Here is a 20,215-nt window from a genome sequence, read left to right as displayed (position 1 = left end):
CCTTGGTGGCTGGCAGAGGGTTGTGGAGTGAGGGCGGAGCTGACATGACCCGAGCACATCCTGGCTTAATGAGAGGCACCTGGGTGATGGGAAGTCTTGTGTAATGAGAGGCACCTGGGTGATGGGAAGTCTTGTGTAATGAGAGGCACCTGGGTGATGGGAAGCCTTGTGTAATGAGAGGCACCTGGGTGATGGGAAGCCTTGTGTAATGAGAGGCACCTGGGTGATGGGAAGTCTTGTGTAATGAGAGGCACCTGGGTGATGGGAAGCCTTGTGTAATGAGAGGCACCTGGGTGATGGGAAGCCTTGTGTAATGAGAGGCACCTGGGTGATGGGAAGTCTTGTGTAATGAGAGGCACCTGGGTGATGGGAAGCCTTGTGTAATGAGAGGCACCTGGGTGATGGGAAGTCTTGTGTAATGAGAGGCACCTGGGTGATGGGAAGTCTTGTGTAATGAGAGGCACCTGGGTGATGGGAAGCCTTGTGTAATGAGAGGCACCTGGGTGATGGGAAGTCTTGTGTAATGAGAGGCACCTGGGTGATGGGAAGCCTTGTGTAATGAGAGGCACCTGGGTGATGGGAAGCCTTGTGTAATGAGAGGCACCTGGGTGATGGGAAGCCTTGTGTAATGAGAGGCACCTGGGTGATGGGAAGTCTTGTGTAATGAGAGGCACCTGGGTGATGGGAAGCCTTGTGTAATGAGAGGCACCTGGGTGATGGGAAGTCTTGTGTAATGAGAGGCACCTGGGTGATGGGAAGTCTTGTGTAATGAGAGGCACCTGGGTGATGGGAAGTCTTGTGTAATGAGAGGCACCTGGGTGATGGGAAGCCTTGTGTAATGAGAGGCACCTGGGTGATGGGAAGCCTTGTGTAATGAGAGGCACCTGGGTGATGGGAAGTCTTGTGTAATGAGAGGCACCTGGGTGATGGGAAGCCTTGTGTAATGAGAGGCACCTGGGTGATGGGAAGCCTTGTGTAATGAGAGGCACCTGGGTGATGGGAAGTCTTGTGTAATGAGAGGCACCTGGGTGATGGGAAGTCTTGTGTAATGAGAGGCACCTGGGTGATGGGAAGCCTTGTGTAATGAGAGGCACCTGGGTGATGGGAAGCCTTGTGTAATGAGAGGCACCTGGGTGATGGGAAGCCTTGTGTAATGAGAGGCACCTGGGTGATGGGAAGCCTTGTGTAATGAGAGGCACCTGGGTGATGGGAAGTCTTGTGTAATGAGAGGCACCTGGGTGATGGGAAGCCTTGTGTAATGAGAGGCACCTGGGTGATGGGAAGCCTTGTGTAATGAGAGGCACCTGGGTGATGGGAAGTCTTGTGTAATGAGAGGCACCTGGGTGATGGGAAGCCTTGTGTAATGAGAGGCACCTGGGTGATGGGAAGTCTTGTGTAATGAGAGGCACCTGGGTGATGGGAAGCCTTGTGTAATGAGAGGCACCTGGGTGATGGGAAGCCTTGTGTAATGAGAGGCACCTGGGTGATGGGAAGCCTTGTGTAATGAGAGGCACCTGGGTGATGGGAAGCCTTGTGTAATGAGAGGCACCTGGGTGATGGGAAGCCTTGTGTAATGAGAGGCACCTGGGTGATGGGAAGCCTTGTGTAATGAGAGGCACCTGGGTGATGGGAAGCCTTGTGTAATGAGAGGCACCTGGGTGATGGGAAGCCTTGTGTAATGAGAGGCACCTGGTTAGTACAGAGTATTGTATAATGAAGTTGTTGTGGCCAGTGACATTCATTGTGTCTCACGATCTCAAGACAGATGACGTCATGTCTGTGACATTTGAAAGTTTGCTGCAATGCTGACCTTCCCTCATACTGGAAACTGTTCATACTAGAGGAATGGTGAATAAAAGGAAAATCATATAGAGATGTACGTATAAGGTCATAACCTGTCAAACATAGCAAGTAATATAATTTGTACAGTGTAAGTGGGTTTGATGGGCCTCCAGTATCAAAGAATACAGTGATTACATTAAAAGATGCCATCATAGGAGAACCTGAGTAACGGGACGTTAGCTGAGCTGCCAACCTTGTCTTTAATGAAGATAAATCCGCTATGTAGACCACAGGGTAAGGCTGTGGGCGGGGCCTCGTACCAGCCCAGGTTAGGCTGCCATGTGAGGCAGACCCGCGTCCCCGTCACCGACGTCAGTACCAGCCAAACCTCTTGCGCCCGGCACGGAACTGTCCGGCACCAACGGAACCTGAGGAAAACATATCATACTGTAGTGCTCAGAGTTGCTAAGTTAGCGTCTTTGGCGCTAGATCTAGCGCTTTTTACATAGATCTAGCGACTAAATTTCGTATTTAGCGCCATCGCGCGTTTTTCGGAGTTTTTGTTATTAAGCGCCAAACTTTGTGTTATCTCGACATCAGAGAAAATTCACTCATTAATTAAAATATATTAATGCAATTTAGAAAGATTAATTGAAACCTGTTAAAATAACAAGGAAAACTGCAAATATTTTCATAGAAATGAACATATTCCAAATTATTTTGAAGAGGTTCAGTTCGGGTGATTTCCGTGGGGTGCCCCTCCTCCAGTGCCCCGTTCAGTTGAGTGACAGAAGTAACCGTAGCCAGGAATTAAGGACAGTAACATTGTCGCTTGTATGTGTTGGCCATTTAACGAACACAATAATGAATAAGAAATATATTCAACATTCTAGAGCGGAGTGGTTGAAAGAGCACAAATATTAAAAGTGGTTAAGAAATGCAGAGGAGAACACAAAATGTCTATACAAGTACTGCAATTGTCTACCAAACTTAGTGACAGTGAAAAACAGTAAAGTAGTGAACCATAAAAAAACTGAAGAGCCATTCTGAAGTTGAACCACAATTCTATTTGAAAAAGTGAGTGATGACGCACGGAAGACTGAAGGAAATGTATTACTATTCATTGGAGAACAATGTTCATCACGTGTTGTTATCATCTTAGTGAAGGAAATGTATTACCATTCATTGGAGAACATTGTTCATTACGTGTTGTTATCATCTTAGTGAAGGAAATGTATTACCATTCATTGGAGAACATTGTTCATTATGTGTTGTTATCATCTTAGTGAAGGAAATGTATTACCATTCATTGGAGAACATTGTTCATTATGTGTTGTTATCATCTTAGTGAAGTGTGCAAAGCAAGATTTGTAGACAGTAAACAATGTAGAAGTTGAAGTCAGGAAGGTGGGTGTGTGGTGCAGTGTGATGGCCCGCATGTTGATGGTGGAAGGTGATATAAACAATCAGAAGTTTAACCTCTTAATTAATTAGAGTAATGACATCACGGTAACGTAACTACTGGGTATTGCATCTGGTTCTCTTATGAAAGTAAGAAGAAAATTGTGGTGACATTTCTGTTGTGCTGACTGACTAATGCTAATGTGATGACATCAAGAAGTCTTTGAAAATTAATGTTACACATCTTGTTACAGTTGTCACCAACATGGCTTGTGTGATGACAGATGTTAGCAACGGTAGAATGTGTGCCAAACTCAAGTCAAGAACTTCCTCATATTGATCCTGATCCAGTGTGTACAGCTGGTTGTGTCTCATGTTCCAGCAGTGTCTCCCGAAGAACCTGGATTTTATTATTAGAAACCTACAATTGCTTCTCCCACTCCGCCATTCGCCAAGCAGGGTACAAAATGATTTTTTTTTTTTTTTATCAGTGATGGTCAGGCTTCATTGAAATTAATACAGCTAAACCAGACTCGAAGGCTGTCATCTGAATCAGCAGTTGTCAACATATTGTAGCAGTAGGTTGAACTTAAGACTCGCTTTGAAATGTCAAGAAATTGTGAAATCTGTCACACATCTCAGATCCTCTGTAACATGTTTGGTGACGGAAACACTATGCCTTCCTAATATTCCTGAAACATAGTCTCCGAGAAGTTCAACGTGTAAATGAAAAATGAAAAGCGAAGGTACAAGAGCTAAGCCAAGTGCTAGGTAATGTTACTCGACTTAATGATTCCCAAAGTTGTGAGGTCGTCATCATCTCAGCAAGAAATTGAAGGACATTCAGTAAAGAACCACTTAGACCCACATACGTACTTGGGGTACGAGTTTGAACAGGAGATGCTACAATGTAAGTTGGAGGAAGATACATACAGTTTATAGTGGAGTTGGTGAGACAGTTTTGTCAACGTTTACCAGACAATGTGCAAGTGTTGTAGTCAGTGTCATCACTGAGTACTAATGAAAGCCTTCAACCCATAAATCGTGGAATTCTGGAATCAGGAAAGATTTTACTGATAATAAGAAATTCTCACACGTAATGAGTTTCAGTGGAGCAAACTTCATCACTTATTGTACAACCAGAACACTAGGACCTTAACTAGCTCTGTGGGCTGAAATAGCCAGGCCCATGGATGCCACATGAGAAGATGCCTTCATTAACCTCAGATCTGAGTTGGTTTTGACTGTGCTGACATTGCCTCACTCCAACGCTCATGTACAGCGTATCTTTACTAATATGAATATCGTGAAGTAAAAGCTTCGAAACAGACTATCAAAAGCTTAAATGCAATACTGTCAAGTATGGATTAAGAAGAAACGGAAACTGCTGTTATGCTTTTAAACTGCGTAAGGAAGTACTGTAAGCATACGTGTCATCACAACCACAACCCTCGCACAGACCACCACAACCCCAGGACACCGAGGACGAACAGATTGTAAATTGGAATTATCAGATGTCGATTAATGGTAAGAGTTTTAGTATGAAACTAGTCAGTCGTACATGTTATTAATCATTTGCTAGGTCAAAGAGCAGAAATAATTCAACACATTTTTTCACTCATTTTAGTAAGGTTAACGCTTTTCGGGAGTGACTCTCATGCCATCAAAACTTTTGAGTTGACAACTCTGGTAATACTTTTCGCCCTCCATAAGTTACTGTGTAACACTAGTAGAACACAGGGAACATAATGTCATACGTTAATACCCTCTGCACCTGGCCAGCCACTGTCTGGTACCACGGTAAACCGAGGAAAACATATAATACCTTAGTACCAATTGTACCTGGTCATCCAGGACCATGACAATGTACCGAAAAATATATATCGTTCTTACTATCCCTTGCATCTGTCATCAATAAGTAACTACAACATTTACAACTCGTCTGGCGAGCCAGAGTCTGGTTTTTATTGTTATACATGAGAAGAGTGGCACACTTGACAACTTCCTCTGGCTCGGGCATCATGCCACTACATTGGCAACTTCAGGAATATGGAAATATCTTGCTGGCTGGCTGGTGCCACATTCACCATGATCCACGTAAACAAACATCATACATCGTCATGCAACAAACCATCATAATGACTGACTGTACTAATAAGGACGACCAATAACAAAACAATAAACTAACTAACTAGTTTGATCACATGAAGTGAAAAATGAAGTCATTTCATGGTATGAAATAATAACAAACTAGTCTGACCATGTGAAATACATCTGATCGCATACTGTAATATATTAAGTCTTATCACGTGAATTAAAAGATCCAGTACTGCAGTGTGATGGTTTGATGTATATTAAACAGTCTGATTAGAAAAATACATTGCCCAAATATTTACATTCTCCAAAATGCATATATCATAAGTGTTACTGTACTACTTAATGGTTTGGTGAATATGTACTTGTGTCTATGTAATTATCCCAAGTACACGAGTGAAAGAAGTGTAGTTATGTTGTGTTGCTTGCTAGAATTCCCTAACTTAAGGTAGAAGCTGGTCACATGGTATATGAGTTAATGATTAGTGTTTGTGTTTTATCTTGGCACACAAGCTCCATGGGAACCAAATCTTCCATGCTAGTGTTGCATTTTGAACGTGTGATATGTATTCCTCCTCTGTCCAGCTTGCTTTCCTCGTGTTAGGCACATAGCAAACTTTTTAAGTCAGTGAAGTTCCTCAGTATATGTAGTGAATGTATCTATATCATCAGCTCAGGTTGTGGGAATATATATTGTAGTGATGAATCCTTGTTGCTTATGCTATGTACCAAGCTGGAGAAGACGTGACCTGAAGGTTAAGTGAGGGAGGAACACGTCACCGAGAGCAGTATGCAGGCAACACCTCCAGCTGTATCCTCACACTACTTGTGATATGCACGACTTTCACCTTGTGTACAGCCTTAACTATTGTTATCTTGTACTTACTCTCACTCACCCTAACTATTGTTATCTCGTACTCTCACTCATCCTAACCATTGTTACCTTATACTTAGCCTCATCCAACCAAAAGGTTGTTACGTTGGGCCTATTGTTAACCTGCGTTTAGCTTCACCTAACCTAACCTAAAACGAACCAAGTAAACAATATCTGCACATTGTTAAAACATTGCACGATAATGTAACCTACAACTGAAACATTGCACGATAATGTAACCTACAACTGAAACATTGCACGATAATGTAACCTGCAACTGAAACATTGCACGATAATGTAACCTACAACTGAAACATTGCACGATAATGTAACCTGCAACTGAAACATTGCACGATAATGTAACCTACAACTGAAACATTGCATGATGATGTAACCTACAACTGAAACATTGCACGATAATGTAACCTACAACCGAAACATTGCACGATAATGTAACCTACAACTGAAACATTGCATGATAATGTAACCTACAACTGAAACATTGCATGATAATGTAACCTACAACTGAAACATTGCACGATAATGTAACATACAACTGAAACATTGCACGATAATGTAACCTACAACTGAAACATTGCACGATAATGTAACCTACAACTGAAACATTGCACGATAATGTAACCTACAACTGAAACATTGCACGATAATGTAACCTACAACTGAAACATTGCACGATAATGTAACCTACAACTGAAACATTGCACGATAATGTAACCTACAACTGAAACATTGCATGATAATGTAACCTACAATTGAAACATTGCACGATAATGTAACCTACAACTGAAACATTGCATGATAATGTAACCTACAACTGGAACATTGCACGATAATGTAACCGACAACTGAAACATTGCACGATAATGTAACCTACAACTGAAACATTGCATGATAATGTAACCTACAACTGAAACATTGCACGATAATGTAACCTACAACTGAAACATTGTACAATAATGTAACCTACAACTGAAACATTGCATGATAATGTAACTTACAACTGAAACCTACTTTTACGGATTTCAGGATGCCAAATATCGTTTGCCAATATAGCGTTACCTGTCAATCTTTGTAATCGTTTCCAGTGTACTAATCCTTCCTAACACCTGACCTCACCTTCAGTTATTTATATTATAAGGTAAGGAAACATCTGTCAGTATACCTGATATTATAAGGTAGGAAACATCTGTCAGCATACCTGATTTTACAGGGAAACATGTCAATATACCTGATATTATAAGGTAAGGAAACATGTCAGTATACCTGATATATGCCAAAATATTGATCTCTCTTGATATACTTAATATCTGCTGACAATCTACTATCAGCACACTTCCTACCGCTAACATACTTATGTAATAACTAACTATCCAATATAACCCCTTCAATCTTACCGTCAATACAACCCCTGCCAGCTGACCGTCAATACAACCCCTGCCAGCTGACCGTCAATACAACCCCTGCCAGCTGACCGTCAATACAACCCCTGCCAGCTGACCGTCAATACAACCCCTGCCAGCTGACCGTCAATACAACCCCTGCCAGCTGACCGTCAATACAACCCCTGCCAGCTGACCGTCAATACAACCCCTGCCAGCTGATCGTCAATACAACTCCTGCCAGCTGACCGTCAATACAACCCCTGCCAGCTGACCGTCAATACAACTCCTGCCAGCTGACAGTCAACACAGACTGTGTAACCTTCCGACCTCTGACCCCAATCATGTTCGCTAACATGGTCATGTGTCAAGAGCCAGGATACCAGTATGTGAACACAATCCCAGACAACAAAGTAATCCAAGTCATCCCTGTGTTGACATACTATGTTAACCAATACATCATCTTGTCATGTTGACATACTATGTTAACCAATACATCATCTTGTCATGTTGACATACTATGTTAACCAATACATCATCTTGTCATGTTGACATACTATGTTAACCAATACATCATCTTGTCATGTTGACATACTATGTTAACCAATACATCATGTTGTCATGTTGACATACTATGTTAACCAATACATCATGTTGTCATGTTGACATACTATGTTAACCAATACATCATGTTGTCATGTTGACATACTATGTTAACCAATACAACATGTTGTCAACATACTTAATCTCGGGATGGAAGTTTCCAGCAGTCGTCATGACGCGGCTCCCGTGACGTCATCAAACGCCTCTCACCAACCTGCAATATCAACGGTTGTTACACTGTTGTTAAGGCAATGTCAACGGTTATCTAATGGTATTGCTTGACTGTTGTTAAGGCAATGTCAACGGTTATCTAATGGTATTGCTTGACTGTTGTTAAGGCAATGTCAACGGTTATCTAATGGAATTGCTTGACCGTTGTTAAGGCAATGTCAACGGTTATCTAATGGTATTGCTTGACCGTTGTTAAGGCAATGTCAACGGTTATCTAATGGTATTGCTTGACTGTTGTTAAGGCAATGTCAACGGTTATCTAATGGTATTGCTTGACTGTTGTTAAGGCAATGTCAACGGTTATCTAATGGAATTGCTTGACCGTTGTTAAGGCAATGTCAACGGTTATCTAATGGTATTGCTTGACCGTTGTTAAGGCAATGTCAACGGTTATCTAATGGTATTGCTTGACCGTTGTTAAGGCAATGTCAACGGTTATCTAATGGTATTGCTTGACTGTTGTTAAGGCTGTGTCAACGGTTATCTAATGGTATTGTTTGGGTGAAGTAATGTGGACGGGAATCGAACAGGAGAGTTAGGTTGTTGTTGAGGGAGTGTGTGGGTCAGCGGTATTCTTATAGTATAACAAGTGTTGTAGAAGGTTTGTGTCAGTATTAGATAATATAACTACAACAATGTTAGTGTTAGGTTACTGAAATAAGGATATTATTGCTTCAGTTTATATGAGTTAGAAGCTAGGCTGTTGTTTAGTTATTATGTACTATAACTATAACATGAAGATCTTCAGCCAATGTTTAAAGTAATATTACTATATTTATGTTATTGTTGTTGTTGTTGTTGTAAGAAAGAATCATTATTTTTTCATTAATGGATGGATAATTTTTGAGTCAGAAGTCTGTTGGTCAGTGAGGTAGTGATATAATAGTAGTGACTCAGTTGTGTAGGTCAATATTAACGTTACTGGTCAATATTCATCATCATCATAAGCTGAAGTTTTCTTCAGGTTAACTTACTGCTTTAATGACGAGTAACGATACTATAGTTAATCATTATGTTAACTTTGCTCGAGTTGTAATATTTGTAAAGTAGATCAATAGGTTAGGTTAGCTTTGTTGAACCTGGTGTGAACATTAACGTTTTAATTATAATTACATTTAATGCGGATGTAAGAACAACACAGTTAGACATATTACCAAAGTAATTAAAACGTTACCATTGTGTAATGTTTTAGTTGTGTTTCTTGGCATGTTCAGGTGGATGTTGTGATGTTCACATTATCGTATTCTTGGCATGTTCAGGTGGATGTTGTGATGTTCACATTATCTTATTCTTGGCATGTTCAGGTGGATGTTATGATGTTCACATTATCGTATTCTTGGCATGTTCAGGTGGATGTTGTGATGTTCACATTATCGTATTCTTGGCATGTTCAGGTGGATGTTGTGATGTTCACATTATCTTATTCTTGGCATGTTCAGGTGGATGTTATGATGTTCACATTATCGTATTCTTGGCATGTTCAGGTGGATGTTGTGATGTTCACATTATCTTATTCTTGGCATGTTCAGGTGGATGTTGTGATGTTCACATTATCGTATTCTTGGCATGTTCAGGTGGATGTTGTGATGTTCACATTATCGTATTCTTGGCATGTTCAGGTGGATGTTGTGATGTTCACATTATCGTATTCTTGGCATGTTCAGGTGGATGTTGTGATGTTCACATTATCTTATTCTTGGCATGTTCAGGTGGATGTTGTGATGTTCACATTATCGTATTCTTGGCATGTTCAGGTGGATGTTGTGATGTTCACATTATTGTATTCTTGGCATGTTCAGGTGGATGTTATGATGTTCACATTATCGTATTCGTGCAGGGAGGGAGAGAGAGAGCGGTGTTGATATAAACGAGAACATTATCAAGGAAATATTAATTATAATATGGAAGACAATGTAGCTGGAAGAAAACTTCACGTTGTTAAATGACGAGTTTGATTAAAAGAAAATGTAATTAATAGATAAAAAAGATGATATGCTTTCAAAATAAACGTTTATTAAGATATTAAAGGAAAGGTTGGTGTTGACAGTATTTACAGAACTTGTTTATAATAAAAATAGCCTGCCAGTTGTGAAGGTCATGTGATTGACTGGTCTTGATAGAATTTGTTCTTTGTTGGTCATCAGTAATGACTGATCTTATCTACCACCCAGATCGTTCCTGCAGCTTATTATGTATTGGCTTGAGCCGTAATGAGTCAGTCAGCTGGCGTGACCCGTCCCGGACCAAACATATGTCCACCATAAATTACGTGCCATATTGAAGCACCGCCCCCCCCCCCCCATTGTTTTCCCAGGAGGAACAAGAGCTGTGTTATATTATCCTGCTAATCTGGACGGCAACAATAAAGTGTAATGGAGTTAAAATGATAATGATGATGTAGGCTGCGCTCATGTACTGTCTCTTGGACTATGTGCGTTATAGCTACTAAATTTTATATATATCGTTAAAGTATAAAAGTTATCTTCAAAAACTAAATGGTATCAATACATTTGGTAGTTAAATGATGTATTTACAATTGTGAGCTGAAATTTTGTTAAACATTAACAAGCGAAATGTGAGACATCCGGGGATGTGAAGACAATGTACAGTTGCTGCTTTATGCTGAACAATGTACCAAAACGTACACAATTATTCAGTTATATAATTAACAGTAGAACTGACATAGTAGAGTAACGTTTCCAAAGATACGATTTTTTAACTCCCCTGAAAAGTATGATCATGTATGGAATTGTGTTGTATACTGTACCTCAGCTCTAACCAACACTAGAACCAATATCAATATATCAATATATATATATATATATATATATATATATATATATATATATATATATATATATATATATATATATATATATATATTTTCTTTTCTTTCATATTATTCGCCATTTCCCGCATCAGCGGGGTAGCGTTAAGAACAGAGGATTGGGCCTTTGAGGGAATATCCTCACCTGGCCCCCTTCTCTGTTCCTTCTTTTGGAAAAAAAAAAAATGAGAGGGGAGGATTTCCAGCCCCCCGCTCCCTTCCCTTTTAGTCGCCTTCTACGACACGCAGGGAATACGTTGGAAGTATTCTTTCTCTCCTATCCCCAGGGATAATATATATATATATATATATATATATATATATATATATATATATATATATATATATATATATATATATATATATATATATATATATTAGATTCTGCAGAGGGGCATGTTAGTTGGTGTGCATCTGGATGGAGAAAACCTGGAAGTGAATTTTTTTTTTTTTTAGATACCTGAGAGTGGACATGGCAGCAAATGGAACCATGTAAGCTAAAGGGGGTCATAGTGTGGGTGAGGGGGTGAAGGTTCTGGGAGCGCTGAATATGTGGAAAGAGAAAACGTTATATGGGAGGGAAAAAATGTGTATGTTTGACGGAATGGCAGCCAAAGGATATTTTTGCGAGTGTAAGGCATGTGTTGTATGGAGGAGGGTGGATGTGTTGGAAATGAAACGTTTGAACACAATATATGGCGTAAGGTGGCTTGATCGAGTAAGTAATGACAAGGGTGAAGGTATATGTGTGGTAATAAAAAGAGTGTGGTTGAGAGAGCTGAAGAGGGTGTGCTAAAATGGTTTGGTCATACGGAGAGAATGAGTGAGGAACGATTGACAAAGAGGATGTATGTGTCAGAAGTGGAGGGAACGAGGAGAAGCGAGAGACGAACTTGGAGGTGGAAGGATGGAGTAAAAAAGGTTTCTAACGATCGAGGCCTAAACATGCAGGAGGGTGAAAGGCTTGCACGAGATACAGGGAATTGGAATGATGTGGTATACTTAGGACGACGTGGTGTCAATGGACTGAACCAGGGCATGTGAGGCGTTCTAGTACACCATGGAGAGGCCTGTGGAGCTTGGTGGTGTATAGGGAGCTATGGTTTTGGTGCATTACGCAACAGTTAGAGAATAAATGTGAATGGACGTAACCTTCGTGTGTGCCTGGTTCTCTAACGCAGGAAACAGCGATTATACACACACACACACACACACACACACACACACATATATATATATATATATATATATATATATATATATATATATATATATATATATATATATATATATATATATATATATATACGTGAAGAAGTGAGGAGGGTGTTTGCACTGGCAGTATGACCATGTGTGAGATGATGAGTGTGATACTGGCAGTGTATGTAGGTGTGGACCGGAGACTGACACGTTATGGCGTGAGGTTGGGGCGTGCAGGACAACAGCTGCACCACAAGATAAACATCTGCGTGAAGAACCTGGCTGGGGTTAGTACACACACACACACACACACACACACACACACACACACACACGCATGACTCCAGAAGAACCTATACAGAATCTGTTGGTCGATCACAGTTTACACTGACGAACTATTAACAATACCATCATACCAGTACTGACGCTACTGGGATCATTGACGCTACTGGGATCATACCAGTACTGACGCTACTGGGATCATACCAGTACTGACGCTACTGGGATCATACCAGTACTGACGCTACTGGGATCATTGACGCTACTGGGATCATACCAGTACTGACGCTACTGGGATCATTGACGCTACTGGGATCATACCAGTACTGACGCTACTGGGATCATACCAGTACTGACGCTACTGGGATCATACCAGTACTGACGCTACTGGGATCATACCAGTACTGACGCTACTGGGATCATTGACGCTACTGGGATCATACCAGTACTGACGCTACTTGGATCATACCAGTACTGACGCTACTGGGATCATACCAGTACTGACGCTACTGGGATCATACCAGTACTGACGCTACTGGGATCATTGACGCTACTGGGATCATACCAGTACTGACGCTACTGGGATCATTGACGCTACTGGGATCATACCAGTACTGACGCTACTTGGATCATACCAGTACTGACGCTACTGGGATCATACCAGTACTGACGCTACTGGGATCATACCAGTACTGACGCTACTGGGATCATTGACGCTACTGGGATCATACCAGTACTGACGCTACTGGGATCATACCAGTACTGACGCTACTGGGATCATACCAGTACTGACGCTACTGGGATCATACCAGTACTGACGCTACTGGGATCATACCAGTACTGACGCTACTGGGATCATACCAGTACTGACGCTACTGGGATCATTGACGCTACTGGGATCATACCAGTACTGACGCTACTTGGATCATACCAGTACTGACGCTACTGGGATCATACCAGTACTGACGCTACTGGGATCATACCAGTACTGACGCTACTGGGATCATACCAGTACTGACGCTACTGGGATCATACCAGTACTGACGCTACTGGGATCATACCAGTACTGACGCTACTGGGATCATTGACGCTACTGGGATCATACCAGTACTGACGCTACTGGGATCATTGACGCTACTGGGATCATACCAGTACTGACGCTACTGGGATCATTGACGCTACTGGGATCATACCAGTACTGACGCTACTGGGATCATTGACGCTACTGGGATCATACCAGTACTGACGCTACTGGGATCATACCAGTACTGACGCTACTTGGATCATTGACGCTACTGGGATCATACCAGTACTGACGCTACTGGGATCATACCAGTACTGACGCTACTGGGATCATTGACGCTACTGGGATCATACCAGTACTGACGCTACTGGGATCATACCAGTACTGACGCTACTGGGATCATACCAGTACTGACGCTACTGGGATCATTGACGCTACTGGGATCATACCAGTACTGACGCTACTGGGATCATTGACGCTACTGGGATCATACCAGTACTGACGCTACTGGGATCATTGACGCTACTGGGATCATACCAGTACTGACGCTACTGGGATCATACCAGTACTGACGCTACTGGGATCATTGACGCTACTGGGATCATACCAGTACTGACGCTACTGGGATCATTGACGCTACTGGGATCATACCAGTACTGACGCTACTTGGATCATACCAGTACTGACGCTACTGGGATCATACCAGTACTGACGCTACTGGGATCATACCAGTACTGACGCTACTGGGATCATTGACGCTACTGGGATCATACCAGTACTGACGCTACTGGGATCATACCAGTACTGACGCTACTGGGATCATACCAGTACTGACGCTACTGGGATCATACCAGTACTGACGCTACTGGGATCATACCAGTACTGACGCTACTGGGATCATTGACGCTACTGGGATCATACCAGTACTGACGCTACTTGGATCATACCAGTACTGACGCTACTGGGATCATACCAGTACTGACGCTACTGGGATCATTGACGCTACTGGGATCATACCAGTACTGACGCTACTGGGATCATACCAGTACTGACGCTACTGGGATCATACCAGTACTGACGCTACTGGGATCATACCAGTACTGACGCTACTGGGATCATACCAGTACTGACGCTACTGGGATCATACCAGTACTGACGCTACTGGGATCATTGACGCTACTGGGATCATACCAGTACTGACGCTACTTGGATCATACCAGTACTGACGCTACTGGGATCATACCAGTACTGACGCTACTGGGATCATACCAGTACTGACGCTACTGGGATCATTGACGCTACTGGGATCATACCAGTACTGACGCTACTGGGATCATTGACGCTACTGGGATCATACCAGTACTGACGCTACTTGGATCATACCAGTACTGACGCTACTGGGATCATACCAGTACTGACGCTACTGGGATCATACCAGTACTGACGCTACTGGGATCATTGACGCTACTGGGATCATACCAGTACTGACGCTACTGGGATCATTGACGCTACTGGGATCATACCAGTACTGACGCTACTGGGATCATACCAGTACTGACGCTACTGGGATCATACCAGTACTGACGCTACTGGGATCATTGACGCTACTGGGATCATACCAGTACTGACGCTACTGGGATCATTGACGCTACTGGGATCATACCAGTACTGACGCTACTGGGATCATACCAGTACTGACGCTACTGGGATCATACCAGTACTGACGCTACTGGGATCATACCAGTACTGACGCTACTGGGATCATACCAGTACTGACGCTACTGGGATCATACCAGTACTGACGCTAATGGGATCATACCAGTACTGACGCTACTGGGATCATACCAGTACTGACGCTACTGGGATCATACCAGTACTGACGCTACTGGGATCATACCAGTACTGACGCTACTGGGATCATACCAGTACTGACGCTACTGGGATCATACCAGTACTGACGCTACTGGGATCATACCAGTACTGACGCTACTGGGATCATACCAGTACTGACGCTACTGGGATCATTGACGCTACTGGGATCATACCAGTACTGACGCTACTTGGATCATACCAGTACTGACGCTACTGGGATCATACCAGTACTGACGCTACTGGGATCATTGACGCTACTGGGATCATACCAGTACTGACGCTACTGGGATCATTGACGCTACTGGGATCATACCAGTACTGACGCTACTGGGATCATACCAGTACTGACGCTACTGGGATCATACCAGTACTGACGCTACTGGGATCATACCAGTACTGACGCTACTGGGATCATACCAGTACTGACGCTACTGGGATCATACCAGTACTGACGCTACTGGGATCATACCAGTACTGACGCTACTGGGATCATTGACGCTACTGGGATCATACCAGTACTGACGCTACTGGGATCATACCAGTACTGACGCTACTGGGATCATACCAGTACTGACGCTACTGGGATCATACCAGTACTGACGCTACTGGGATCATTGACGCTACTGGGATCATACCAGTACTGACGCTACTGGGATCATACCAGTACTGACGCTACTGGGATCATACCAGTACTGACGCTACTGGGATCATACCAGTACTGACGCTACTGGGATCATACCAGTACTGACGCTACTGGGATCATTGACGCTACTGGGATCATACCAGTACTGACGCTACTGGGATCATTGACGCTACTGGGATCATACCAGTACTGACGCTACTGGGATCATTGACGCTACTGGGATCATACCAGTACTGACGCTACTGGGATCATTGACGCTACTGGGATCATACCAGTACTGACGCTACTGGGATCATACCAGTACTGACGCTACTGGGATCATACCAGTACTGACGCTACTGGGATCATACCAGTACTGACGCTACTGGGATCATACCAGTACTGACGCTACTGGGATCATACCAGTACTGACGCTACTGGGATCATACCAGTACTGACGCTACTGGGATCATACCAGTACTGACGCTACTGGGATCATACCAGTACTGACGCTACTGGGATCATACCAGTACTGACGCTACTGGGATCATTGACGCTACTGGGATCATACCAGTACTGACGCTACTGGGATCATTGACGCTACTGGGATCATACCAGTACTGACGCTACTGGGATCATTGACGCTACTGGGATCATACCAGTACTGACGCTACTGGGATCATACCAGTACTGACGCTACTGGGATCATACCAGTACTGACGCTACTGGGATCATACCAGTACTGGCGCTACTGGGATCATACCAGTACTGACGCTACTTGGAGTTTACTGGTTGAAGGAAGTAATTTACCATTTTTAAGACATCTTTATTACAGTTTTTCAAAGCTTTGGTTACCCTGCTCAGGAATAATACAGCTTGTGTATTATTATGTATTTATTATAACCCGGAAACTACAGGAAGTATAGAAAGTAAATATAGCATATAACACCATTGTTGCTGGATAATGATATATATAATGTGAAGTGATACAACATATAACATCATTGTTGCTGGATAATGATATATATAATGTGAAGTGATACAACATCTGAGGTTGTTGCTGAACATCTCATGTGTCAATACATGGTGGACTACTGCTATCTGTATCTTGTATATATTGTATAATGTATTGACTCCTGCCTGTATCTAGTGTATAATGTATTGACTCCTGCCTGTATCTGGTGTATAATGTATTGACTAGTGAGAGCAGACATGATATTATATTTAGTATAATGTCAGGTATTGACCATTATTTGTTCATGTCATGCAGTAATGAACCTTGTGAGTTTTCCGCAGGACATTATACTCCACGAACACTGGCACGGTATTATAATGACCGCATCATATCGACCTGGATCACAGGAGAGTTCTTCTCTTGTGAACTTTGACATTGAAACTATGAGACAACATACATATGCAGGAGAAATTAATTTCACACAAGCGAAACCTATTTTTAAAAAAGTAAAGAGCATTTGTTTTCATGAGTTGTGTGCTCTTATAGCACAGTGGTTTTGTTTTATGAACGTATCACAAAACCTAATAAACTTTGCTTACAATGGATTGACTGCGATGTAGCATACGGAGTGTACTACATTCGGAAACCAGTATCATGAAAGCAAAAACATACGAAATATATATTTTCTTTTTGTTATATGATTTGGCTGAAGTGTATTTACTTAGGAATATTTCTTCATGCTTTGATGATGAGATGGTGTTGATGGAGGCAGACAACGTGACGTGTGGCAACACTGTCTTGTGCGGGACACTCACACGCTTTATATCATTACTCTTTCACAATTACCTTCTCCTTCATCTTATAAATGTTTGTGGTATTTTAATCAACAATATAATAACTATCATATTTCATATATTACAAGGAAATAGAAACAAATGTTGTGAGCACTGCCATTCGTAACGTTAATATCCGGACTGTTTGACTTGCATTGACATGAGTAGAACGAAGCCAATAATAACAATAATGTTTGTATCAAACTTGATCAGTTACATATCTTACCGTCTATCTCTCTTAAGTATATAGATAATTCACAAGTCAGAAGGATTGTGATATATAAAACAATATTTCAGGCATCAAAGCTCGCCCAAAGTGTGTAAAGTAGCACACCACCCGGGAACTTACCATGATGTTACACAGATGACGCACTACCAAACATGGCCAGTAACAATGTACGGAGAGATGAACGAGTGACACATCAATATAATGGTTAACAAACCCCTTCACGCCACATGGTTAACTGACCACCCAGCCAGCAGGCCCTGCATGAGGGGAATTTGTCTATGGTGCCAGCTAGTGTTGCTGCCAGCCACAATTCACTCAAGGATTTCGATGTGAATATGATACATATTCACACTGTTTTATGTTAGTTTTTAATTGCGATTGAATATCAAATGCTAAATAATTGAAAATACTATAATGTCAGGTAAATAAAGTGTAGGTCTATTTCCCGTTATGGCACTCAGTTGCCCGTTGCCCACTACGCAGGCGCACGTTCGAAATAGGCGCCATCGCACATCATCAGGTTAAGAGCATTCGTTTTGGCGTTCCAGTTTTCCATGAATTATTATCCTTAAAAATAACACAAGTTATGAGAGCATTTTTCGAAGGCAAAGAATTGGGTGAATGATAGTAGAGAGTGACGAAGGAAATATGTTACAAGATAGACCATATTGAAACTATTCCTAAGATAGACCATAATGAAACTATTCATAAATTGATCTGACAATGCCTTTTAAGTTTACTGTTAAATTCAATTAAAAGATGATATTCTTGACAACGAAATATGTAAATGAAATTTAAATTTTATGTCCAATGAACGCTGGGATGTTTACAAACTATAAACATGGCGGATGTGGTCAGCGAAGAGACTCGTGGGAAAACCTATTTGGATATCCCAGGGCTTCACCCGTGGGTGGTGAATCAACTGAACCAACTTAGTAAGTCACTCTTATTGTAGTAGATACAGGCAGGTCTTGGTTTAGTTATATGAACGATACATGGAATGAGAGATTGTGTAAGACTAGTTACGTATTTGCTCATCAAACTGTTGCTTATTAAGTTTAACCCTAAATGCATTTGTAGCTTTGGTAACATTTACATTGGGGAGAAAATTTCATTCTAAATATCATTCGCTTCATGAAGAATACCATCAAGTTTCTTGACAAATTGTAGGTTAGGTTAGGAATAGTGTTGAAGTAATTTATTGATGTTGTCGCCATAATGTCATAGTTGAGACTGGTAAGAAGTGTTGTCCACATGTGGCACCAACTTTGCTTCCAAACACCTTGTGTTAGGGGTCAGGCTCAGTCTGGTTAAGACACTGATAATAAAAAATGCCTTAATGGTGATTTACTAGTTGTCAGATGCCAACTTGCAGGGGAAAAAATCCATATATCTGCCCCGGGATTTGTACAACATTACTGGTAAGATGATTAAGGATGTACGATGTCAGATGATCCACCACTTCCAACGTTGTTAAGTTTAAGCTATGGTAGAGTGGGCAGGGCTTTGAAGTAGGTGGGAAAAAACTGAAAATCAGCATCCAACAATTCAAGTAATGTATTTTCGACACTTTAGTTGAAATTTTGCAAATAGTAAACAAACAAGAAATGTCTGTGTTGTATCAACATAATTTTTTTAATGCCCTTGTGTGTTGCAAGAGAACATTAGAAAGTGAATGTCTTGTATGGATTTTATAGAACTTTACATGGTTTTTATGTTAATATACAAAGTGAATGATGACAATAGTGTGTAGAAGTACCATTTATCCTTTAGTATTTATGCATGCCATTAAATGGTGCCATGCTTTCTAGTGTTCGAACATGTGAGGTTTCCAGGTAAGTTAGGTGACTTCAGATGTCTGAATAATTGTAGGGCTTGAATTAAATGCTTGTGAGATCTTTCCTACAGTGTCATTCTCACAACTCTTTTGACATCAGAACTCACTGTCTACATTACCAACCAAATGAAAAAGCATTGCAGAGATAAGTG

General features: G+C 41.6%; 2 protein-coding genes across 2 annotated transcripts in view; one reads left to right on the top strand and one right to left on the bottom strand.

Moving 5' to 3' along the window:
• Positions 1–18,886, bottom strand: part of LOC139752243 (uncharacterized) — a 68,718-nt gene extending 49,832 nt beyond the window's left edge. Inside the window, exons 1-3 of the mRNA XM_071668277.1 lie at positions 18,347–18,886; positions 8,294–8,368; positions 2,036–2,210 (exon numbers count right to left, since the gene is read on the bottom strand). Of these exons, the coding sequence (XP_071524378.1) occupies positions 2,036–2,210; positions 8,294–8,328 (210 nt within the window). The 5' untranslated portion in view covers positions 8,329–8,368; positions 18,347–18,886. The remainder of the gene's footprint in view (positions 1–2,035; positions 2,211–8,293; positions 8,369–18,346) is intronic.
• Positions 18,887–19,025: 139 nt separating this feature from the next.
• Positions 19,026–20,215, top strand: part of Dbp45A (putative ATP-dependent RNA helicase Dbp45A) — a 56,605-nt gene continuing 55,415 nt past the window's right edge. Inside the window, exon 1 of the mRNA XM_071667735.1 lies at positions 19,026–19,161. Coding sequence (XP_071523836.1) covers positions 19,068–19,161 — 94 coding nt within the window. The 5' untranslated portion in view covers positions 19,026–19,067. The remainder of the gene's footprint in view (positions 19,162–20,215) is intronic.

The sequence above is a fragment of the Panulirus ornatus genome, chromosome 12, assembly GCF_036320965.1.
Source record: "Panulirus ornatus isolate Po-2019 chromosome 12, ASM3632096v1, whole genome shotgun sequence".
NCBI lineage: Eukaryota > Metazoa > Arthropoda > Malacostraca > Decapoda > Palinuridae > Panulirus > Panulirus ornatus.
The sequence above is the reverse complement of the archived record's forward strand: the minus strand, read 5'-3'. Positions and strand labels throughout refer to the sequence as shown.